Raw genomic sequence first — 25,431 nt, forward strand, 5'->3', positions numbered from 1 at the left:
AAGAATGACTCAGACAAGAGATTATTCAGTTCAACCAAAAACTTCCTGTGTACCTCAAAGCTCAAGGGTTATCTGTCTTAAAGTATTTCCTGTAAAGTTTACCTTTACTCACAGATTATCTGCCAATTCCTAGAAAAATTTATATTTTCTCACTTCATTCCTCTCCTCTTCCTGAAACGCAATACTAGCTACTTCTGCTACTGTGCGTTAATATTAACAAGAAGTTCAATTTTTCTAATCATTTCCACAGTAATATAATCCATTATAGCCACTAAAATCCTTCCTTATTTAGGCCAAAGGATTTGATTAACTTTAGTCCCTTAGTATAATGATTACATTCTGACAGCTTGATAGTTTTGTATATAAATTATTCTGAGTGCCAAGTAGGAGAAAATATTTTGTGACATGTATTATCAGAAAAATTCAGATAACATCATTTTCACAGTAGACTTTGGCTCAGTTATGGTTTAAAAATTAATCTTGAGAAGAATTGCAAAAGGTATATATATATTCTTCTAGTTGGAATGCCAGCTCAGTAATTCTAAGATTACGTTGCCACTGAGCTAGGATTAAATTCAAGGGGCACTGCTCAGTGCCTTGTGTCAAGTCAGTGTTTAGCAAATATTTTTTTGATTGATTTGATGAAAGATGTCATCCCAGAACCAGTCAAGTGTTCTTCATAAATTCAAGGGGATTCTTTTTTCTACTGTGTCTTCAGAAGAACTTCTAAATTCCCTGGATTCTTTCCATGCAAGAGAAGATGATGTGTTTCTGGTATCCTATCCAAAATCTGGTAAAGTTTATTTTAATGTCTTTTTAAAATGTGGAAATACAATAACAATAACAAATATAATAATAATTTTTACCAAACAGTTGTTTTTCAGAATTGTTCCACAGGAAATTAAAGTATCCTGAATGCTTATTTTAATGAAAAAGTTTGACATTAGAGAGCTGAAAAATGTGCTTTGAGAAAATTCAACTGGAGAAATTAGAGCTTTAGTATACTCTTGTTTCAATTTTATTCATGAAGACATACATATGTTGAGAGAGAGAGATATATATAATAAGCATAATATCTGTAACATTATAACGTTCTCTTCAGACGTTGTGCCAGGCATTGCAATATTTAAATAGTGTTTGTTCAATTTATACTTAATGATTGATTTACAAATAAGTAATTTTTTTCTTCTGGGCTAATAAGAACCACAAATACTTTTATTGTTAAAGTTTATGCCTTATTATTCAAAATTTATTTCCACATATAGGTATACACTCATGAAAGAACCATTATTATGAATAATGTCATTCTATGGATAATCAAAATTAATTATATATTATTTTTGTTTTTGAGAGGTGACCAGGATATATAATATCCAACTGCTTGCTGCTATTTCCAGAATAGTGGACGTGTGTGGATGGGCATTTATCTGCTAACATGGGTTCAGCAACTAAGAGCTAAGGGCCCTTCAAGTTGTGTGTGCACTGTAGTCCCCTCATCTGGTTGTAAGTCAGGCCCAAGAAGCCCTTCCTATTGGAAGAAGCAGAGTTCACATAGGGCCAGATCTCCCAGGGTGCTTTTGGAGAATAAATATAAACTATATATGTGTCTCTTTTATTGGAAAATACTGCTGCAAATGGAAATTAAATGATTGCCTCCAGAATACCTCAGTATTCTCTCTATGTAATAGGTTCCTCTGTGAATAAATATATCTTACCTTAAATTGATATGTTAGTTTAGAAAGTAATTTATGATGCTTTTAAGGTTCTTGGAACAGGTGGCTGATTTATACCACATATAAACAATCATATATAAGTTTCCACTGTACATGTTGGTGCCTATAACTTGACATCTCCCACCAGCTGCCAGGAGGTCCCCTTCAGCAGCACGCTTCGTCAGAATAAATCAATGTATTTTGTTAAAATAATACAAATATCACTACTATGTGAGTCATGTTGATATGAATATTACAATTATAAATATTTAAGACGTATTAACATTATAATCTAAAATAGTCTTAAATTTAAAACATATACTGCCAAGGAGAGCACTGCTTAAACTCTAAATATTTATTCAACTGTACGTTTGTTAATATTGCATCTCATTGGAATTCCAATGAGATAAATGGAAACTAGGCCCACTTTAAGCTCTTTAGGGACTGCTTTCAAATTAGCAAAACATCCTTCCCACCCAAACTTTTACTTCTCTGCTTCAGTTTACTGTTGTCTACACCCTCGGAGCATACTCACATTTGCTTTATGTAAACATAAAGTGGTATTCCTTCCAGACATCATGGTGGCAGGCTTGCATTTCTACAGTGTTTGAATATAGCCTCTGTTCCTTGTTCAAATGCTTTGTTTGCACAATTGCTATGTATTTGCACATGAACGAAAATAAGATTCAGTGTCTATCTTCAAGGGAGAAATGCGGAGAAAGACATGAATACAAGCAATGGTAACTACACTCTGGTGTGCGCTGCTTTGGAGGGGCAGAAAGGGTGAGCAATTATGCCAGGGGAGTGAGGATTCAGAAGACGGTTTATAAAAGAGCGATATGCATGAGCTCGCAGGACCAGTAGGAACTGTGTGTGGAGGAGGCACTAGAGGAGAGCGGTGGCACAGAAGAGCATTCCAAGCTGAGGAAACAGCAGACACAGTTCTCATAGCTCTTCACAGTCTTTAAAATGATTCTTCCTGTAAAATGAATCGACATTTCAAGCGTTTCAACAGGTTTCAATGAGTGTCAAGAGGTAGTAATAACGATTTATAATAAAATTAATGCATTCGTTGCTTTTATAACCTTATGCTAATTTTCTATATTCCTTTCATCAAGAGTGTCATTTAATTAAAAAATGTGTTTTGTTTTATTTTTGTCTGAAGGTACTCACTGGATTGCAGAAGTCATTGAGAACATTCCCAATGCTAGAATTACTCTAACGTCTCCTATTGAGTTGGGAGACATGTCTAAATTTGAGGAGCTGAAAATGTATTGTAAGAGAAGAGTTATTCCAACGCATTTGAGCTACAACATGCTACCAATTGATATTAAAGAAAAACAATGCAAGGTAAGTTCAATGGTTAAGGGCAGAGGCTCAGCAGTACTACAAATGGGCTTGGATTCTTGCTCTGCCCCTTTCAAGCTGTGTGACCTTGGAAAACTGCTGAAGCTCTCTGAGCCTTGGCTTCCTCATTTGATACAGGAATAATACTATCCATCTCAAACAGCGTGGCAAAGATTAAATAAGATAATACATGTATAGGTGTTACCACAGTATCTAGCTCATAAAATTATTTTATGTAAATATTATGCTGGCATGTCAACCATAATTACGCTAGACAATGTCATATTCTATTCTGAATCCAGTTTTAGCCTTTTTATTTTAAATATTGATGTCCAGGGAAATAAAGATTGCCTTGATGTTATTTTAATTATTTTATCTATCATTTGTGCAAGAGATTATATAGGAAAAGAATAAAAAAAAAAAACTGTATATAAAACCCTAAAGCAAAGCTACCTCAAGCTATTCTTTTTTAATTTTTTAATTTATTTATTTATTTTCCCTCAAAGCCCCAGTAGATAGTTGTATGTCACAGCCGCACATCCTTCTAGCTGCTGCATGTGGGACAGGGCCCCAGCATAGCCGGAGAAGCGGTGCGTCAGTGTGCGCCCAGGATCCGAACCCAGGCCGCCAGCAGCGGAGCGCATGCACCCAACCGCCAAGCCACGGGGCCGGCCCTCAAGCTATTTTTAAAGTGAACACATTATTATTATTTAAAAGTTAATTGTAATTTAAAAGAATATTTTCTATATTCATGTCTTTCTTATTCAAATTTATGTTTTCATGGAGAGATGCTTATGGAACGAGGTTAAGTAGAAAGCAAATTTTAAATCCATATATACTGAATAGTCTCAATTTAGTTAAAATATACATATGCACACATAAAAAAAGACTAGATGTAAATATATCAACATGTGGAGTGGCTTGTCTCCCTCCCCCCCCTTTTTTTTTTTTGCTGAGGAAGATTTGCTCTGAGCTAACATCTGCACCAATCTTCCTCTATTTTGTAAGTGGGTCGCTGCCACAGCATGGCTGATGAGTGGTGTAGGTCTGCGCCTGGGATCTGAACATGCAAACCCGGGCTGCGGAAGCGGAGTGTGCCAAACTTAACCACTAGGCCACGGGGCCGGCCACTGAGTGGCTTTTTTTGGTAAGACATTAGGGTTGGATTTTATTTTCTTTACAGACGTCTGTATGAGGAACATTTTTAAATTGTTTTGATCAGAAAAAAAGAATAATATTTGAAAAGCAAAGGCAAGATATATGTGTCCACTGTAACAAGTTCCCAGTGATGAAGCTTTTTTAAAAATGCCAGCCAAGGGCCAGCGCCATGGCTTAGCGGTTAAGTGCTCACGCTCTGCTGCTGGCGGCCTGGGTTCGGATGCCAGGCACGCACCGACGCACCGCTTCTCCTGCCATGCTGAGGCTGCGTCCCACATACAGCAACTAGAAGGATGTGCGACTATGACATACAACTATCTACTGGGGCTTTGGGGGATAAAAAAGAGGAGGATTGGCAATAAATGTTAGCTCAGAGCCAGTCTTCCTCAGCAAAAAGAGGAGGATTAGCACGGATATTAGCTCAGGGCTGATCTCCCTCACAAAAAAAAAAAAAAAAATGCCAGCCATATTCTAAAAATAAAAACAAAAACAACCTACCAGTCAAATGGGCATAAATCAGAGCAGATCTTCCTATGATGATAACTCTATGAGCACAAAGTCTCTATGCACACCATCTGCTCTTCTGCCCCAATAAAAGCAAACACGATCAACCAGAGGCAAATGTCCTAGAAATTTGCCTTTATCCCCAGCAAATCTATCAGAACAGGGGAAGGTGTACTAACTTGGTTACACTTTCACTCAACTGAGCATTTTCATTTCAAACAGATTGTCTCTAAGACAGAGAGATGTCGGGGGGAAAAAAGACTCTGATAAACGCAATAACCCTTAGGGTAACGCAATAACATTGATAACAAATGGCTACCAGAGATTAAGTTGTGTTTTATAGACACATTACGACAATGATAAGGGTAGGTATTTTTCCTTTCATAAGCAAAGGAACTGAAGCTCAGAAAGGTTAGGGTGCTTCTTAAAACCACCACACTAATGGTGTAGCCTTAAGGTACAACTCTAATGGAAACCAAGACTCTCTTTGCCCTTGGTGTCCCAAGAGGATGACCTGGCCTCTGTTGCTGATGGTCTAGCCCTGAGAGCTTAGGGGCTGGACAAGGCTTACCTGCCCCAGCAGGGCTGTCACACAGTAAGTTCCTCCTCCGATCTTTCCCTACCACCTCTCAGCCCTATTCAGCTTCCTGTACTTTCTTCCCAATCTTTGTCTCTCCTTTTTTGTTTCCAAACTCTCTTATGTGAAATTCATGTTTTCAGCTCATTTCATGATATTTAGTTAATATTTAAGTTTTTCCCAGAGTACTAATCTGCCTTCCCTTTATATCCCTCAATCTCCCCCTAATATTTTTTATGATTTCTTAGAATATATTCTTTTTTTGTATGTGTTTTGTATTGATTATAACTGACATATAACATTACATTAGTTTCAGATGTATAACATAATGATTCGATATTTGTCTATATTGCAAAATGATCACCACAATATGTCTACTTAACATCCATCACCACACATAGTTACAGAACACATTCTTTTAACTTCTTTTGGTAAAATACGTATTAATGGTTTGCATTGCCTTTCCCACTAGATAATACTGACATGTAATTTTAGGGGTTCCCCCAAAGGCCCTCAAATACTCTTCTCTCTACCAAAAAAAAAAAACCTCTCCAACTGGATGGCTACATCTTAAAATTCTGCCATTTTTTCCGTTTTTGTTAAGGCAGTGGAGTTTTAATCTGTGCTGAGTCTTGGGGTTCTGTGAATCTGCTCGAGAGGCTGCAAGCAGTTAGAGAAAGGCTGAGGGGTTGGGTTACTCCATAATTACCTCTTGGAATGAAGAGAAGATAATGGGGAGAAGGGGTAAAGGTGGCTGTTTATTTCTGTACACAGTGGCCTTTACACATCTCTCAAAAGGAGCAGGTGCTGTTCATGAGGATCACATACCATATTTGGACTATGAACACAATATGGAAAAATAGTTATGTATTAAAAATGACTCAGTAGTGGCCGGCCTGGTGGCATAGTGGTTAAGTTCACACACTCTGCTTCGGTGGCCTGGGGTTTGAGGGTTTGGATCCCCGGCATGGACCTATATGCTGCTCATCAAGTCATGCTGTGGCAGCGTCCCACATGCAAAATAGAGAAAGATTGGCACAGATGTTAGCTCAGGAACAATCTTCCTCCCCCCCCAAAAAAAAAAAGACCCAGTAAACACTTTCTTACCTATGCAAGATGTGTCCACCAGATTGTCAATTATAAAGCAAGGAGAACATCTAGTACTCATGCAGTGTGGACCATGATTGAAGAGAGTCCTATTATATCCAGTTTCTCACACTGGTTTCCTGAGGTTTCTTCTTTGCTCCTACTGCATTCCACACTTCCCTATTACAACCCTCATAACACTGCATTGTCAAGAGTGTGTTTAATTATCCGCTTCCCTCACCTGACTGCAAGTTTTGAGTGGGCTGGAACCATTTCTGTCTTACTCATCATTATATTCCTTGGACCTGGAATGTCCTGCCTGGTATACATGGGTACTAAATGAATATCTATTGAATCAAATTACATTGCACTTGCAGTGTTCATGTAAATTGGGAAGGTATCTCAGTTTCCCTACCCTTTTGGGGTTTAAATTGTAGAAAAAGGAAATTACAAAACATCATTCTTCCTATAAATAGAAATAGACAATTTGTAAGAAATATTACTGTATATAAATCATGTTTTATAATAAATGGATATTAAAAAAGTAATCTTGGGACTGACCCCGTGGCATAGCGCTTGGGTTTGCACACTCCGCTTCAGCGGCCCAGGGTTCATGGGTTCGGATCCCAGGCGAGGACCTACACACTGCTTTCGGGCCATGCTGTGGTGGTGTCCCACATGTAAGGTGCGGGAAGATGGGCATGGATGTTAGCCCAGGGCCAATCTTCCTCAGCAAAAAGAGGAGGATTGGAAACAGATGTTAGCTTAGGGCTAATCTTCCTCACCAAAAAAAAAAGTAATCTTGTCTTACAGATGAATAGGGGTTTCTCATGTCTGTCCCTAAAAAGATAGGACCAAATTTAGCACATAAATTGAAAAAGTGTGGTCGGTGGGGTGGCAGCACTGCCATTGCATGGGAGCTTGTTAGAAACGCAGGATGCCAGGCTTCATCCTGGACCTCCCGCATCAGAGTCTGCACTTGGACAAGATCCCCTGATGAATCTTTTTTTTTTTTTTTGTGAGGAAGATCAGCCCTGTGCTAACATTCATGCCAATCCTCCTCTTTTTGCTGAGGAAGACCGGCTCTGAGCTAACATCTGTTGCCAATCCTCCTCCTTTTTTTCCCCCAAAGCCCCAGTAGATAGCTGTATGTCATAGTTGCACATCCTTCTAGTTGCTGTATGTGGGACGCTGCCTCAGCATGGCCGGACAAGCGGTGCGTCGGTGCGCGCCCGGGTCCAAACCCGGGCCGCCAGTAGTGGAGAGGGAGCACTTAACTGCTAAGCCACGCGGCCGGCCCCAGCCCCTCACCCCCCCACCCCACCCCGTGATGAATCTTACGCATGTTAAGTTTTGAGAAACACTGGCCTAAGTCTATGTTTAATAATCAGCTGAAGCTGCCAAAAAGTTGTGAACTGCACAGGTAAGTTCAGGGGCTACTTTCTTATAGGAAATGTTTTGTACTGGGGCTATTTCCATTCTAAAATAAATTGATTTTTTTTTTTTAAAACAGATTATCTACATCATTAGGAATCCAAAAGATACAGCTGTTTCTCTATTCCACTACTACAGAGATAACCCTAATCTCCCTGGCATCGAAACCTGGGCTGCATTTTTAGAGCTGTTCCTAAGAGGAGACGGTAAATAGAACAATGGTTTTTATTCATAATATACAGTGAACTTTTCCAGTTAAAACGAAAGCATTTGCCAAAAGTTTAAATGGATACGAACTGCCTACTTTCAGAAATGCATTTGAATAGATTATTCTTTTACTTCTCCTAAGCAATTCTTTCTTGTTTTGCTTCTTCACGGTCTTTCTTATCACCTCTGGGTAATTAGTACATATCAGCAATTACTTATTGAGCTGGTTTTAATGTTTTCAAACAGAGATTAATTCTGGTCAAGCAGCTCTTTTTTTCATATATCACCAGTCTTTTCAGTGAAATAATGATACACTGATTGGAGTATACAGCAAGATACAGAGGAAACCTAGACAGGTAGTCTGAAACATGCCTTGTATAGACCTGCATGGAAAACAAAACAACACAAAATTACATGCACACAAAAACAAAATTCCCCAAATAAAACAAATATGAAAGAATTAGCCATCTCGACACTTAGTTTTATGAAAGTAATTTATCCTGAAAACACCGCAATGACACATCATTTGATTGAGCTGCGCATCACGTGTTGGTCCTGCCACCATGCGTGACCTTTGAACTTATTCCTTTTTCCCTGACTCATTGGTGTCTGGAGCTCTTAAAAAAATTATTCTGAATCCCTAAGGCTTTTATCAACAAAAATAATATACCAAGACGATGCAGAATTTAGAAGAGACATAATCTAGAAATAGTGTGTACCCAGAAGATCTTATCTCTTACTGGGTTTAGAGCAGATCTTCTTAATTGCTAGTTTCACTGTTTTACTTGCAAATTGTTAAGCTTTTGCTTGTTAATTTAAGAGAGGCCATACCAAGTGTAACCTTAACACAAGGACATTGGGAACTCACCATCGTCAGGGTTTAATACTTTGTTTTGCTATATTCCCTGTGGAAGAATATACCCCACTCACACATTTCAACTCCTTTTCTATTTTCCTCCTTTGTAATGACACACATTTAGTAGAATCATAAAGTTTCAAGAATGACAGGTACATTAAATATCATCTGGTTAAAACGTCCACCTGATGTTTAAATCACCTTTACAACACCCCTGAGAATTGCAGAGGCTAAACTTGAACTTCTTAACCTTGACAAGAGGTTCACACTCTCTACTCCTGCGCCAAAGCAACACGTTCCATCTTGGTGCTCCTAAGATGCTAAGAAAAAATCTTACCATGTGACACAGACACTTAGCTAAGTGCTCTGCACACATGATCTCATTTCACCCTCATGAGAACACGAGAGAGAGATGTTATTATCCTCGTTTCACAGGTGAGGAAAATGCAGACCTTGGGAAGCCGAATGACTAGTCCACAGATGTGTAACTAATAGGGAGCAGAGCCGAGATTTAAATTCAGGTGTCAGCTCCAAAATCTTTGCTCGTACTGCCGTGCCATAACTCATCCAGCAAAAAAACTGTCCCCCGATCATGAATTCCTCCTCCACAGGATAGCCTTCTAAATATTTGAAGATAGTTAGCATGCTTCCCTCTGCCTCAATTCCATTTTTGGAATAAGCAGAGTCTAAATACATAAATTATTTTTTTAAAACAGATCTTGAGTCTGCTTTTCCTCAAGAAAAGAACAGCTGCATTCGTCTCTACACTGTGGTTCACCACGTCTGTTTCAGCGCTGCATGAGCTCTAATACGGCCGCCTCTCTAGGATTTTGCAGAGCCCAGAAGGCAAAGCAGCCTCTGGGTATGGTCTGACGAGGGCCAGGTAGAGCAGGCCTGGTACTGCTGCTGTTCTAGAGATTATTTTTCTATGAATGCAGCCACAAAAAGGCCAACCCGGGCCACATACAGGGAGGCAATCTAGCTGTCATGGAGCAGCTACCTCTGCTACCACCACCTTATCAGGAGTCCTAGCAGAATACCTGGGAAGGGCAGAGGGTAGTTGGAAAAAATATTCCAGATGCTTCTTTTCTTTTACATCTTCTTAGTTGAGTAAATAGTTTTATAATTATAGAGGGATTTGGCTTGTATTCTGCAATCGGGTAATCCAGCCTGAGCAAACCCTGTCGACCAGGAATAGTCACGAAACCACTGAAGATTTTTTTTTTATTTACTCAGATGGAGTACTAACTTCACTTTTTACTCTTTATAAGATAGGGTTGTTTTCCTGTGTGTGTGTGTGCGCGTTGTCGATGCAAAATAACCAATAACCATTCTATAGGTAAGAGAAATAAGGTGAGTTTACTTGAGACAGAGTGAGGGTTATAACCCAGGAAGCCCTTAGAAAGCGTTCCGGAGAAGCATGGTTTTTGGTACAGGCTTATATCTTTCTAGAACGAAGAACATACGTTAAGCAAACCCAGGATACATTTTAATCAAAATTTCAAAGAGGTATTCAATTGCAAATTAGCAGGTCAACGTGACCATGATGTCAGGAAAGGAATTAATCCTGGTGTTACCAATAGGGTGTTACCAATAGGGTGTAGGAGGGGAAGTATGCATTCTTATCTTAAAAGAGTGCATTCTTTAATAGTTAAGCAGATGTACAATGTATGTTTGATAGGCCGTAAGTCAGGCTTTTTAATTCAAGCAGAATCAGTTTTGAACCCGAATAGTTACCCCATATACCTCAATACGTGAAAATCTCTTGTCAGGGTGTTAGGTGTATGTGACTGTGTTTCAGGGACTTTCTTCAGTGGCTTTTTGAGGGGAGGGTTATTTCTCTTGCAAATGACAACATGATATAGTAGAAAGAACAGGCTATGGAGACAGAAGAACTGGGATCAAGTCCTGACTAATTTATTCCCTGTGTGACTTCAGACAAGTAGCTTAACCATTCTGAGATCCAGACTCCTCATATAAAATAGGACTAATAACACTACCTCTTTTGCAGGGTTGTTTAGATGTTCAAATTAAGTAATGGTTAAAATTTGCTGCAGAAACCTATTTGTTTATTCTATTAGACATAGACTTTTTTTTATTTTTTGTTTTTTTTTTTTTTGAGGAAGATTGGCCCTGAGCTAACATCTGCCAATCCTCCTCTTTTTGCTGAGGAAGACTGGCCTTGGGCTAACATCCGTGTCCATCTTCCTCTACTTTATATGGGACGCCACCACAGCATGGCTTGACAAGCAGTGCGTCCATGTGCGCCCGGGATCCTAACTGGGGAACCCGGGGCCGCGGCAGCAGAGTGCGCACTTAACCGCTTGCGCCACTGGGCTGACCCCGTAGACATAAACTTTTAAAGACATAGATGAAGGGCCGGCCCTGTGGCTTAGCGGTTATGTGCGCGTGCTCCGATGCTGGTGGCCCGAGTTCGGATCCTGGGCGCACACCAACACACTGCTTCTCCTGCCATGCTGAGGCCGCGTCCCACATATAGCAACTAGAAGGATGTGCAGCTATGACGTACAACTATCTATTGGGGTTTTGGGGGAACAAAATAAATAAATAAAAAAATTGTAAAAAAAAAAAGACAGATGAAGACTTAAATAGTTTCACATTAGAGTGAAAATATTACAAGTAGATATTTATCTAGAAAGATTATTTTATGTTGAGGTTTCATGATATCCTGCACCCATCACCAAACCATAGACATCAATACACATTATATGACAATATAGTGCAATAAAAATACAGGTAGCTACACATTTATCTAATCATCTAATTTATCTCTCAGATGGTTTACAAATACGCTTTAGATTTTCAAATTAAGCGGTAACTATAAATTGTGTTCTGGCAATAGCCAGACAGATTAATATCTCACTGAAATAATATCTTAGCATTTTACTGTTTTTCCTATAGCCCCCTCTACACTTTTATATTAGAACTCTGTATTTGCTAGGCCGTTTCATCCCAATGAATTTTGTTTTCTGCACAATTATCTATCATCAGAGTGTTTTCTAGAAACTAGAAACTAAGATGCTAGTTATAATTGGATATAAGAGTGAGGCAGAGAGTTTGCAGAAAGTGTGGGAAGTTTGAAATAGCTGAGGTGAAGAATAGGAGAATGTGTTAAGGCAGGACAAATAGGTTTGCCAGGCAGCGTTGGACTTTTAAAGCTGGAAAAATTGAATTTACCGTGGTATAAATACAGAGTTGTGTAAAATTCATCAGCAGAACTCAGTAGCAGTGGGTTAGAAGAAAAGAAGGTGAAGTGTTTTGATTCAATATTGGGTGTCTTACAGGTGATTGAAATAAACAATGAGGGCAAGGAATTGAAGGTATTGGCAAGAAAATTGTTGAGGGGATGAGCAAGGAGAAGCAAGTGAAGATAGAAAAAGACAAAAATGGTCTGAATAGGATATCGTAGCAGCTAGCAATTAAAGTCACTCCCGCTGATGGCAAGACCTGAGATGACACAGAAAACTGTGATCTAAAATCAGAGTCTTCAGTGACTGTAGGAGAGACATCAGAAGGTCAATTTCTGACTGAGACAAGGATGGAAAGAGTGGCACATGCAGAGGACATGCGTCTTAAAGGAGCCTGGATTTAAAGGAGGGAGACGTTCTGGAAGTTGATAGTGTGGGAGATCTGAATTGGCCACCCCAAAATGTGTCTCTGGCATGAGGATTGTTTTGGGTTGGTTTCTTTTAAGAAACTGCAGAAGAGATAGAAGCTCTGAAAAGTAGAAGTTACCCTTTGTAAGAGACATTTACATTTATAAGGGAAATCTCCATTTGTATAGGTATCACCCTCTCTGTACCAGGAAGCAGGGGGATGACCTTATCTCTAGAAACTCTTATCAGTGCAGAAGGCGAGGGCTTAAATCTGCATACTCTTGTTTACTGTGCTTTCTGGTAATCTCCCATAGCTGACTACCCCCACCCCCAGCATCCTCCTTTGTCTGCCTGAATACGCTATTTAAGGTGAAAACCTCCGCCATTTGTCTAGAAACTCAATTTCCCTGGCTGCTCCCATGTATACATGTTATAAAGCTTTGTTTGATTTTCTCCTGCTATTTGGTCTCATGTCAGTTTGACGTGTAGCCCAGCCAGAAAAGACCCAGAGTGGGTAGAGGATAGTCTTCCTGCCCTTCAATAGGAAGCAGTGAGATTGCTGACTCTCTCTCCAGACCCTAAGGCACATGGCTTGGTTGAGAGAAAGCAACTTCTATTCAGGGGCATCTCAGGGGAACAAGTAATTTTGGATAGCAGGAGGGCCATCCAGGCATATAGTAAGGACAGGAGGTGGTGGAATAATTCTGTAATTAAGCGAAGGATGTGGAGAAAAGCATTTCCCATAAAAGGAAGATTGCATATCTGTTTTGGAAGCTCTATTTTCTTCAAAGCTGTAGGTCTAATAATGACCTGGACAATGAGGATTCTGATTAAAAATTAACTAAAATTGTAATTTCCTATATTAGTAAGGAAGGCACAAGCAGCCAATTTCTTTAGATTTTTTTGGCTGGCTTAAGTCCTTTTGGAACAGGGTGGAGTATAAACTAATTAGTCAATAATAGAACAGCTGACTCTCAAATTATAATCAGGCTATGATCCAAAAGTTTATTCTTAAATCTATTTGGGGTATGTTGGAATACATGTTCTACTGAAAATGGTAATGGGCAAGGTCAATTACATCTAACCACCAGGTATGGCACTGGGTCTCTATCTCCCCCCAGGCTCCCAGCCACAGAAGCATGGGCTCCCCTGACAGTATTGAGGACTTCCACAGTATCAACAACTCTGGGCAGTGACATTACCCATGAGGGCTGGGCTGTGGCTGCCTGGGGCGGGGGTGTGTGGGGAGGTGTAGGTAGTAAGGTGGGTAGAGACAGTGAGCATGGTCTGGGGTCCTAGAGACTAGTTAACTTCCTAAATTTGCCTGATAAAAAAATCAATCTGCCTCCCACCATGTGTTTGTGTCTGGGAAAAGGTTGGCCATTCTTAGAAGTTACATCCCTTATCACTGATATGGTAATTTGGGTAATTCTAAGATAAAGTATGATGTAAGTCATTGAAACAGCAGTGAGATTGCTGATAACCGAGAACTATCAGAGCAGCTCTTCCAAGCACCAATTCTTATATACAGCTCCCTGGGCCCATGGAGTAGAAAATTGGGCTGACTCTAACGATACCGCTGTAGTCCCAGAAATTCTGTTTTCAAAATACATTATGGTTATTTTCTTGCCCTTTGCTTCTTCAAGAGCTAAAGCCACGAAAAATTGCAGTTTTAGTTTGCAGTTAATTATACTTCAATTTATTCCAAGCTTTAATGTTCAAGATGTATAGCAAAATGCCTGGCAGACACTAATGGCTTAAAAAGTGTTTATTAAATGAATCAATAGTCAGCAGATCTTCAGGAAATCGCTAGTAGAGTAGCTCTTTTATGATTGGGGCATTAGCTAGTATTAAATCTTTGGACGATAAGGATGCATGGAAAGATGTATACGTAGTAGTTTAAATTACTACATTTTATACTTTAGATTGTCAAGCTAGTCAACTTGCTGTAAAAAGTTGCTCACTTTTTGTTTTTAATCATCACTGCCATAGAGGTTATTTTGCATGATAATATTTTACTTTTAAGCCCTGGAAAATTTTTAAGGCTGTCAATTAAACAAAAAAAACAAAGAGATAATATCGGCTACTGATAAACCCCTAAGACTGTATTTTACAGCCCTGAACTAAGACAGGTGAAAAGAATTCTGTTTTTTTTTTTTTTGGAGGAAGTTTATAAACTTTTTATGCTAAGAACTTATTATTATGAAAAGCATGTAACTATACAGAAAAAAAATGATACATGATCAAGGTTTCTCTATTTCTCCCAAGATCCAAAGTAGTTATCAGAACATAATTATTGGGAAAATGTGTATCTCTATTTGTGCTGTCACTTCTCTGGATGATGAAAAATATTTACAAGAAATAAGAAAAAAAAACACCACAGCCTTATTAAAAAATATAGCCATGTAGCTTCATTTCACAATATTGTATTTAGCTGAAACAATAGTGAAATTGAGCTCTTATAAGGAAAACTCTTTCACTCCAAACTCTGATAAGTGTGTACCTTATTTTGCCTATTTCACTGAAGTGGGAAGAACCCAGGGATGCAAAGCCATCATCTTTAATATTAACACAACAATTCACTTTTCTTCTAGTTGTATATGGATCCTGGTTTGATCACATTTTAAGCTGGGAAGAGCACAAAAATGATAAAAACATTCTAATTATATTCTATGAAGAAATGAAGAAAGTAAGTCCTCCCTAACATTTCAACATCAAAATTTAAGTCAAATTAAGTTAAAACAGGAAATCAATCAATGAATTCTGTTTTCAGGTTTCAGGGAATGAATTTGGCATTGTGATGAGTTACGCTTTTTTTTTATTTATTTGCTCGTTGCTCAGGATCCTTCTGAAAACATAAAGAAAATAACTACTTTCCTCGGTATAAATGTGAGTGAGGGTGAAATTAATAAGATTGCTTGGAAAACATCATTCAGTGAAATGAAAAATAATGCAGCCAAGGAAAACTGTGATCCAGATCATACCGTCTGTGCCCTCACATCTAATCGGAACCTGGTATTTAGGAAAGGTAAGTCGGAAAGAGATGTGGTGCTTTGCCCGGGGCTTATACTTGGAAGTAGTTCCATTTTATCATGTTTTTTTAAAGCATAGAAACTTATTTTTTTATTTTTATTGCAGTAACATTGGTTTATAACATTGTATATATTTCAGGTGTACATCATTGTACTTCTATTTCTGCATAGATTACATTATGTTCACCACCCAAATACTAATTACAACCCATCACCCCTCACATGTACTTAATCATCCCTTTTGCCCTCCTCCCTCCCCTCTTCCCCTCTAGTTATCACCAATCCAATCTCTGTCTCTATGTGTTCGTTTGTTGTTATTTTTATCTTCTACTTATGAGTGAGATCATACGGTATTTGACTTCCTCCCTCTGACTTTTTTCACTTTGCATAATACCCTCAATGTCCATCCATGTTGTCACAAATGGCTGGATTTCATGGTTTCTTATGGCTGAGTAGTATTCCGTTGTGTATATATACCACATCTTCTTTATTTGTCTCTTGCCGGGCACTTAGGTTGCTTCCAAGTCTTGGCTGTTGTGAATAATGCTGCAATGAACACGGGGGTACATGTATCTGTATGCATTTGTGTTTTCATGTTCTTTGGATAAATACCCAGCAGTGGAATAGCTGGATGATATGGTAGTTCTATCCTTAATTTTTTGAGGAATCTCCATGCTGTTTTCCATAGTGGCTGCACCAGTTTGCACTCCCACCAGCAGTGTATGAGAGTTCCCTTCTCTCCACATCCTCTCCAACACTTGTTGTCTCCTGTGTTGTTAATTATAGCCATTCTGACAGGCATGAGGTGATAGCTCATTGTAGTTTTGATTTGCATTTCCTTAACAGTTAATGATGTTGAACATCTTTTCATGTGTCTGTTGGCCATCTGTATATCTTCTTTGGAGAAATTTCTGTTCAGGTCTTTTGCCCATTTTTTAATTGGGTTGTTAGTTTTTTTGTTGTTGAGATGCATGAGTTCTTTATATATTTTGGAAATTAACCCCTTTTCAGCTATATGGTTTGCAAACCATTTTACCATTTTCAATCTCTCATTTCACTATTGTTCACTCCATATCTTGCCCAATGGACTACACATTGTCATCCCTCAGTGAATGTTTATAAAATAAAATTCTTGAATTGCATTCCTTCCAGACATTGATATTTCCATGACCAGTTAGGGAATGACTGAGAGAAAGACACAGGTGTCAAACAGATGGAAATGATAAAGCTATTTGAAGAATGTGCCTCAGGTCTGCAGCCTAGTGTATTTGTTAATAACTTACCCTGAGTTATGTAAACATGCTCGCTCAGCTGCAATCAAATGCAGTCCTGTCCCCACCCTGGGGCTGGCCCCTCAGAGCATGGTAGAGAGTGGTACTGGACACATGTTTTCCTCAGGAGAGAGAAAGGAGCTGATGAGTGCGAACAGTGCATTTTCCCAAATTCATCAATTGTATAACTCACTCTGCAGAAGTATGTAAGGGGTGGAGAGAGAAGCTGGGGTTGTTATCTAAGGACTTCCACTGCATGGAAACACAAAGAAAAGGAAATAAATCTTCCCCACTAATTCCTAACATTTAACTTAGAAGCAGATTGAGTGGTACATCTGGATATAGAAATGTTCTGAAATCTATGTAAGTTTTAATCCAGATTTTGGGGAAAATGTTTCCAAATTTTTCATAACTTACAAAGACAAAATTTTCTGCATTTATGCACTCAGGTTTCTTGCCAGAAAACACACATTTATTTCCATTCTTTGGCTCAATAGAATATAATTCCTCCCAAAGCAAATATTTGCCAACTCATGTAGATCAGATATTATCTTAACTTTGCAATTTACATTTGTCCTTTTTGGTAGTTCATTTTTCATTTCCTTCTAGTTGCAAAACCAGCACTGGGAGGGAGGAGAGAATTCAATTCAGCAAATATTTATTACTAAACTATTTTCTAAGAGCTAAAATTCAAAAATTGAATAAAATCAAATCCTGTCCTTCAGAAGATCATAATCTAGACAGTAATACATGGTTATAACAACTGTAATTAGTCATATGAGCAAATGTGAATGGCAGCATGGATACGGAACAGAGAATTTTTTCCTAGCAAAGTAGGTGAGGATATCACAGTGGATCTGGGACTGGAAGCACAAGCAGGATTTTACCAGAAAAATAAGAGGGAAGAAATACATTCCAGCAAGAGCTAACAGGAAGAAGAAAAGCCCAGAAATACCATGGAATTGGATGCCATTTTCTAGAAAGAGCAGGTAGTCTTATGTGCTAAAGTGTGATGCGTAAAGCAGACTGACGGAGATAAAGATTGGGGCCAGAGAGAAAAAGCTTTGATGAACATCATGAGGAGTTTTTTTTTTTTTTTTTTCTGGTTTGTTTGCTGTTTTAAGAAGGGATCTGGGCCGGCCCCGTGGCTTAGTGGTTAAGTGCGCGCACTCCGCTACTGGCGGCCCGGGTTCGGATCCCGGGCACGCACCTATGCACTGCTTCTCCGGCCATGCTGAGGCCGCGTCCCACATACAGCAACTAGAAGGATCTGCAACTATGACATACAACTATCTACTGGAGCTTTGGGGAAAAAAAAAAAGGAGATGTTAGCTCAGAGCCGGTCTTAGCAAAAAGAGGAGGATTAGCATGGGTGTTAGCTCAGGGCTGATCTTCCTCCCAAAAAAAAAAAAGAAAAAAAGGATCTGACATGGTCAAACCTGTGTACTAGAAAATAATAGAATCAGAGTGAAAAATTCATTAGAAGAGGGTGAAAGCAGAGGCAGAAAGTCCAGTTAAGAGGTTGTTGTAATATCCAGGTAAGAAACATTGAGGGTCATAATTCAGGCAGTGGCTGTGAGCCACTGTTGGGTAGAGCTCAACTGAGAAGTCAGTTTAGGAGCCATCAGCAGATTGTGGAATTAGGTAAAATTATTCAGGGTGAGTGAGAAGGGCTAGTGGAGAAAAGGATAGCAGGGGAAGCCCTAGGGACCCTAACATCAGTGGGAATGAAATGCCCAAGACAAGCCAAGAAGAGAGATCAGCCAGCATTAGGAAGAAAGCCAGGGTTAAACGTTAGTGAATTCGTGGATGCGGTTTCCATAGCCGTGGGGACGGAAGCTAGATTGAGGGGTTTGAAGAGATGAAAGGTAAAGAAGGGGAGCAGTACCTAAGGACCACTCTTCTAAGAAGTTTGAGAATGGAGAACAGGAGCAAGATGATATGGGAGCTTAAGAGAGAGGCAAGGTTAAGAAAAAGATCAGAAGGAATGGGGGAGAGAAGATAAAGCGAAGACAGAAAGAATTTAGAAAAGGATATGTGAAAGAAGGTGAAATAAGCAAACAACAGGAGAAGAACCAAAAGAGATTGGGAGGGGCCATGGTAAAGAGGATGGTGAGAAATGAGGAAGTTCTGATGCTTAGTGGAGTCCAGTGCTACTGTTGACATCTTTTATCACTGCCCTTTGGGATCTGATAAGCAAAATACTCAATATTCACACATCTTATCCTACAAACTTGAGAAATTTTACTCTAAGGAGAATAAGAGTTAATCTCTGACCTGCCATACTAGTGACTCTAGCAAATATCTCCAGATGAAATCATAGCAACATAATTGTAGCTAACAACATTAATTCTAATGCAGTTAAATTCTATCTAATAAGTGGTTTCCTTGTACTGGATCTAATAAAGCACAGAAAGTTAACGGTGGAAACATCTTCACTGATAATAGTCACCATGAGCACCTGTTGGTAAATGTGGACTCTTTGAGAAATTAAACACAAGGATGGGTCAGTAGAGCCCATTCCCTTCATTCCTTCCATTGACTGGATGGAGTGAGAGTGGGGGATCCATCCTCTGAAATAATCTTTTCAAATAAACTACTGAAGTCATTGATTCCGACTCCTTGGCACATAGAGATATTCCTCTTTACAGAGGAGAACTTGTGCCTGCAGATGTCTTTACTTATAGTCAGAAACAGAGCTGATATTCTAGACAATGACTATGATGCCTACAGAGATAAGGTGACAAGGGAGGATATAGAGTAGTCCACGTAAATGTCAGAAGTCCAAGGGCCCATACATATTAAAATTTAGGGGGAAAGTTACAGAAGTATGGAAAGATGTATGGACAGGATGCATGTTGCAATATTGCTTATAACAATGAATACCTAGATTGCACTTAAATGGCCGCTAATCAGAAACTATTAATTAAGTCATATCCATACAGAAGTTTACTATGGAGTCATGAAAACTACAGAGTAAGAATAGCTAGCATTTACTGAGTGTCTGCTAAGTGCCAGGCACATTGCTTGATTTATCTAATACTTGACAACGGACTTTGAGGATGGTATTCAGGATATCCACGTTTTACTGAGACACCAAACACCTGAATAACTTGTTCAAAGTCACGCAACTGGTAGGTGATAGAGTCAAGATTTGAATCCAAACTGTCTTACTCTACTCGACCATGACTTTCATAGTAGGTGTAAATACTAATATGACAAGATGATCAAAATATAATAAGAGGAAAAAAAGTAGGTTATAATTATGACTTTTAAATGTAGTTTATATGCATATACATGTTTACAAAGAAGACCATCTGGAAGAATGCATGCCAGCCAATTTGTTAGCCGTGTTAGCTGAGTCTATTTGCTTGATTTGTATCTCTTTCGCTTATATGTATTTCCCATAACCTACATATATATAGCAACAATGTTATTCAAAAAATTTTTTTTTCTTGAAAAAAGTAAAAGAAAGAGTGAAAGAATAAATTGGAAAGTGACAAGCAAATCGAAGTCAGGTCAAATGAAAGCAGACAGCATTGGTTCAGGTGAATTGATACCAGAAGCTGGAAAGGAGAACCAGAAAGGACCAAAGAATCTTGATATGTCACATTAGTAACATTCATATTGCTCTTCTAAGGGCCCAGGCTCTTTGACCTCATGATGTTGACCTTGTGCCCCAATTGGTGTGTTTTAGCAGCAATGTCGCTTCCTGACTCTGGGATCCTCCCTCCTTCTTTTTTTTTTCAAAACAGAAGAGTTCCACTTTACTTCTTCCAAACACCTTATAGTGAAGGTGAGAACATCATACAAGTAACTTGGTGTTTATATTTTCAACTCTCTGTTATCAATATTGTAAAATAAATTTCCTTAAAACAAGGCCAGTTACCTGCCCCTGTGGTATATTATCAGCACAGCTAATGCTGAGGAGGTGCACAGGCAGGGGAGTAAATGAAGTATCATTATGTCTGCTTTATGTGTTTATTAAGTTTAGGTGTGACACTTCTTTGTCTGCTACTGTAAAAGGTAGGACATTTATATATTTTTAATCTCCCTTTTTTCTTAAAAAATAGATTTTTAAACTGTACAAATTAATATGCAACTATTACTGAAGAAATTAGAAACTGATGAGCAAATGCAGAAAAGAATAATCCCCTATCATCTTATCACCAAGAGATAAAAATGTTCACATTTTGTTATAAATCAAACAGATTTCTTTTGTGAATACTATACATTTAAATTGGTTCTTGTCTGATATGTTTCCAATTTTTCCAGGAGCGGTGGGTGATTGGATAAACTACTTTACTTCAAAGCAGAAGAGAGTATTTGATGAACTATTCACAGAGAAAATGAAACACAGTGAACTAGCAAGACATGTTGAAGATTATGCTTAATATAAATGGGAAATGAAACTACTTTCCATTTTATGCGATACAGTGTTTGGGGAATACATAAATATTTTTCACCAATGTAGAAAGCAGATATTTCTTTCAGTGAGAAATGGACGCTTTATGAACATGTCAGAAGTGTCATGCATGAGAGACTGTTATCATATTTGGTGATAGCAGAGAATGATTAATAAAAGGAAGTATATAATTTTTGAATGGCTGAATTATATCTGCTTTCAGGATATTCATAAGGCAAGGAGATTACATCTATTCAGAGACTGCATATTACTCTGGGTGTTCTATACGCTGCATTAACGTACAACAAAAGAAGTGACCGATTATCTAAAATAACAAATGTCTGAGAAGAAACTATTTTCTGTCTATTTGGACCACCATGACCTCTAGACAAACAGTTTTATTTCAGCACTCCCCCAGTGTCTGTAGAAATATTCTCCAGTGTCATACAATGACAAACATAATCTTACTTAAGTGGAAACATCTAATAAGTAGATTATATCAAATGATCACATTCTGATATATTGGTGAGAATGAAAATGAAAAAATAATCTTTCACATTAAATTAATACTGGCTTGGCATTCCAGTATTTTCTTTATCGTCAATAAAATCAAATTACAAAATTTCTTATTTTCCAGTTTTGAAAAATATAATTTTCCTTGAAGCGTTTATGATTTTTTAGTGTATTTTGAATATGTATACTTTCTTCCAGAAGCATTTCCAGCATTAATCCAATCCCTATAATTATCTCTCTCCTATAATGAATATTATTCTGTAGCTTTAGCCTAGAGGACATTGTAATGAAATTTCAGTGGATTTATTTTACAATTATTACCTAAGTGACAATATGCAAGTTAAGAACATGTATGTCATATTGTTTATGTCTGTGCCATAATATCTAACTCAAGGCTTAATGGGAAATTAAAATCATATATTCTATATGACTCTGAGCTATAAACCCAAAGCAGTGGGTTGAGTTAGTTAATCCAGCCAAACACTTTGATTCTGTACATCAATATATCTCAAATCTTACTTTTAGTAACAAATCTGTTGGAGTCTTTTGTATCAAGTTTATTACAATTCAGTAAGTATTAGATCTTCATAAATCTTATATGTATACATATTTGTTATGAATAAAATGTATTCCTGTTGACTTCATGCAATTCAGGTTTTTTTTTTTCCAAAATTAACATTCACATATATTTACTTAGAGATTTCCCTTCCCCAAATAAATGAAGGTAGTGAAAGCGAAAGGCAATCGGTTGTGATCTTGGTCAAGTCCTTATCTTCACGTTGGAGCTGAAATCACACTTAACTTTCCCGGATGTTGATGTGCAGAGAATGACAAAGGCATTCATGGGTAAGGCAAAGAGGATCTGATGAAACTGGCAAGTGAAGAGGACAATGACTAGAGTATTAAAGGCACCAAATCCCATGAGGCTGTATCATCTTCTCACAATATTAAAATGATCATTGAGATCAAAAGAACTGAAATAGGACTTTATTTGATGACATTATAGTACTTTAGATCAGTAAGGTACCATTGGGATAATTGTAATCCAATTTTGATAGGAAATTGCTTAAGGTCAATAATCTAAAGGTGCAACCAAGAGTCTTAATTCCCAGATCGTCAGTCAGTCAAAAATGCTTTTTGAGCGCCTTCTATGTGCTAGGTCTTATTGTAGACTGCAGGGATACATGATGAATTTGAAAGAGTCCCTGCTCTCAAGATGCTGACATTCTAGTTGGGGCAGATATATAACTTTTTTAAAAAAGTAAACATCCGGGATATGCCAGGTACCAATATGTGGTATAAAGAAGATAAGATAACGTAATGTGGTAGACAGTGACTTCAGAGCTGCCTTAGTGGGGGCGTTGGGCCAAGGACTCTGAGGAGGTGACATAGAAGTTCCAGTGTGAATGATGAGTGGGCCTCCCTGGGCTTGGAGGCGTGGCAAGGAGTTTCGATTTCATGCTAGATGGGGAATTTTCCATAGGTGAGTAAGACATTCTGACAGACACTTGCACAGATCTCTCTGACTAATAGATGGAGGATGGACCTAGGGGCCAGGGTAAGGGACAAATGGCTATCACAATGGTGTAGGTGAGAGAAGAGGGGCACATGGACAATGGTTTTAGCAGTGGAAATGGTGAGAAATGTCCAGTTTCAGGATATGATGTGGATTATGAGCTAACTATTGCGTTAATATACCCGTGAGACACAGAAAGGAATAGAGGACGAAACCTAGATTTTCGGCTAACCAAATGAACATCTGAGAGTACCATTTATTTAGATGCTAAGGCTTGAAAGTAGAATGATTTTAGTGGTGGGGGGGGTGCTATAGATCAAGACTTCTGCTTTGGCCATGCTGTTTGAATTGTCTATTAGACATCTGATAATTGGTCGGATAGAAGAATCTCTCTGACATGTTGTTCCCTGGGGCCTGGTGGGAGGGTTCAAGAAGGTGGGGAGGTGTGGGAGATCGAGTCAGTTTAGAATTACAGTGCACTCTGGAAATGAGCATCTGCATGATGATAGCAATTGCTGGAGACAATATACTGTAGAATAATTGCCCTGGCATCCATGCCCACTTGAGTTTTCCCCTTTTCTTCAATTATTTTATTGAGATCACAATGGTTTATAACACTATAATTTCAGGTGTACATTATTATTTATCAGTTTCCGTACAGACTGCATTGTGATCACCTCTAATAGTCTAATTTTTGTCTGTCACCATATGTATATGCCCCTTTACCCCTTTCACCCACCCTCCAACCCCCTTCCCCTCTGGTAACCACTAATCTGTTCTCTTTATCCATGTGTTTATTTATCTTCCACATATGAGTAAAATCATGCAGTGTTTGTGTTCCTCTGTCTGGCTTATTTCACTTAACATAATACTCTCCAGGTCCCTCCATGTTGCAAATAGGACTATTTTGCCTTTTTATGGCTGAGTAGTATTCCATTGTATATGTATACCACATCTTCTTTATCCATTCATCAGTTGATGGGCACTTGGGTTGCTTCCAAGTCTTGGCTATTGTGAATAATGCTGCAATGAATATAGGGGTGCATGAGTCTCTTTGAATTGTGGATTTCAAGTTCTTTGAATAAATATCCAGTGGGATAGCTGGATCATATGGTATTTCTATTTTTAATCTGCATCTGTTTTCCATAGAGACTGCACCAGTTTGCATTCCCACCAGCAGCGTGTGAGGGTTCCCTTTTCTCCATATCCTCGCCAACGTTTGTTATTTTTTGTCTTGGTAATTGTAGCCATTCTGATGGATGTAAGGTGATATCTCACTGTAGTTTTGATTTGCATTTCCCTAATAATTAGTATGTAGAATATCGTTTCATGTGCCTGTTGGCCATCTGTATATCTTTGGAAAAATATCTGTTCATATCCTTTGCCTGTTTTTTGATTGCGTTGTTTGTTTTTTTGTTGTTGAGATCTTTGTATGTTTTGGAAATTAACTCCTTGTCGGATACACGATTTGCAAATATTTTCTCCCAATTGGTGAGATGTCTTTTCCTTTTGTTCATAGTTTCCTTTGCCTTGCAGAAGCTCTTTAGTCTGATGAAGTCCAATTGGTTTAATTTTTCTTTTGTTTCTCTTGTCTGAGTAGATATGGCATTGAAAGAGATCTTTCTAAGACCAATGTCAAAGAGTGTACTGCCTATATTTTCTTATAGGAGTTTTATGGTTTCACATCTTACCTTCAAGTCTTTAATTCATTTCGAGTTAATTTTGGTGTATGGTGAAAGATAATGGTCTACCTTCATTCTTTTGCATGTGGCTGTCCAGTTTTCCCATCATCATTTATTGAGGAGACTTTCCTTTCTCCATCGTATGTTCTTGGCTCCTTTGTTGAAGATTAGCTGTTCATAGATGGTGCGGTTTTATTTCTGGGCTTTCAGTTCTGTTCCATTGATCTATGTGTCTGTTTTTGTGCCAGTACCATGCCGTTTTGATTACTATAGCTTTGTAGTATATTTTGAAGTCAGAGATTGTGATGCCTCCAGCTTTGTTCTTTTTTCTCAGGAGTGCTTTAGCTCTTTGGGTCTTTTGTTGTTCCATATACATTTAGGATTCTTTGTTCTATTTCCATAAAGAATGTCATTGGGATTCTGATTGGGATTGCATTGAATCTGTAGATTGCTTTAGGTAACATGGACATTTTAACTACATTTATTCTTCCAATCCATGAGCATGGAATATCTT

The 25,431-nt window shown here is 38.4% G+C and overlaps 1 protein-coding gene across 1 annotated transcript; it reads left to right on the forward strand.

The window, feature by feature from the left end:
• The first annotated feature begins 648 nt into the window (after positions 1-648).
• Positions 649-21,571, forward strand: LOC131416251 (sulfotransferase 6B1-like). Its single transcript, XM_058558663.1, has 6 exons — positions 649-793; positions 2,878-3,062; positions 7,898-8,024; positions 15,093-15,187; positions 15,340-15,526; positions 21,077-21,571. Exons 1-6 carry the CDS (start codon positions 649-651, stop codon positions 21,193-21,195), a joined length of 858 nt encoding a protein of 285 aa, XP_058414646.1. The 3' UTR covers positions 21,196-21,571.
• The last annotated feature ends 3,860 nt before the right edge of the window (positions 21,572-25,431 follow it).

Source organism: Diceros bicornis, chromosome 17 (assembly GCF_020826845.1).
Source record: "Diceros bicornis minor isolate mBicDic1 chromosome 17, mDicBic1.mat.cur, whole genome shotgun sequence".
Lineage (NCBI taxonomy): Eukaryota > Metazoa > Chordata > Mammalia > Perissodactyla > Rhinocerotidae > Diceros > Diceros bicornis.

Excerpts from the sequence above, each read along its gene's own strand:
- LOC131416251 (XM_058558663.1), top strand. The coding sequence starts at position 649 with ATGTCATCCCAGAACCAGTCAAGTGTTCTTCATAAATTCAAGGGGATT. Across the intron at positions 794-2,877 it reads GGTATCCTATCCAAAATCTG|GTACTCACTGGATTGCAGAA; the intron begins GTAAAGTTTATT and ends TTTTGTCTGAAG. Across the intron at positions 3,063-7,897 it reads TTAAAGAAAAACAATGCAAG|ATTATCTACATCATTAGGAA; the intron begins GTAAGTTCAATG and ends TTTTTAAAACAG.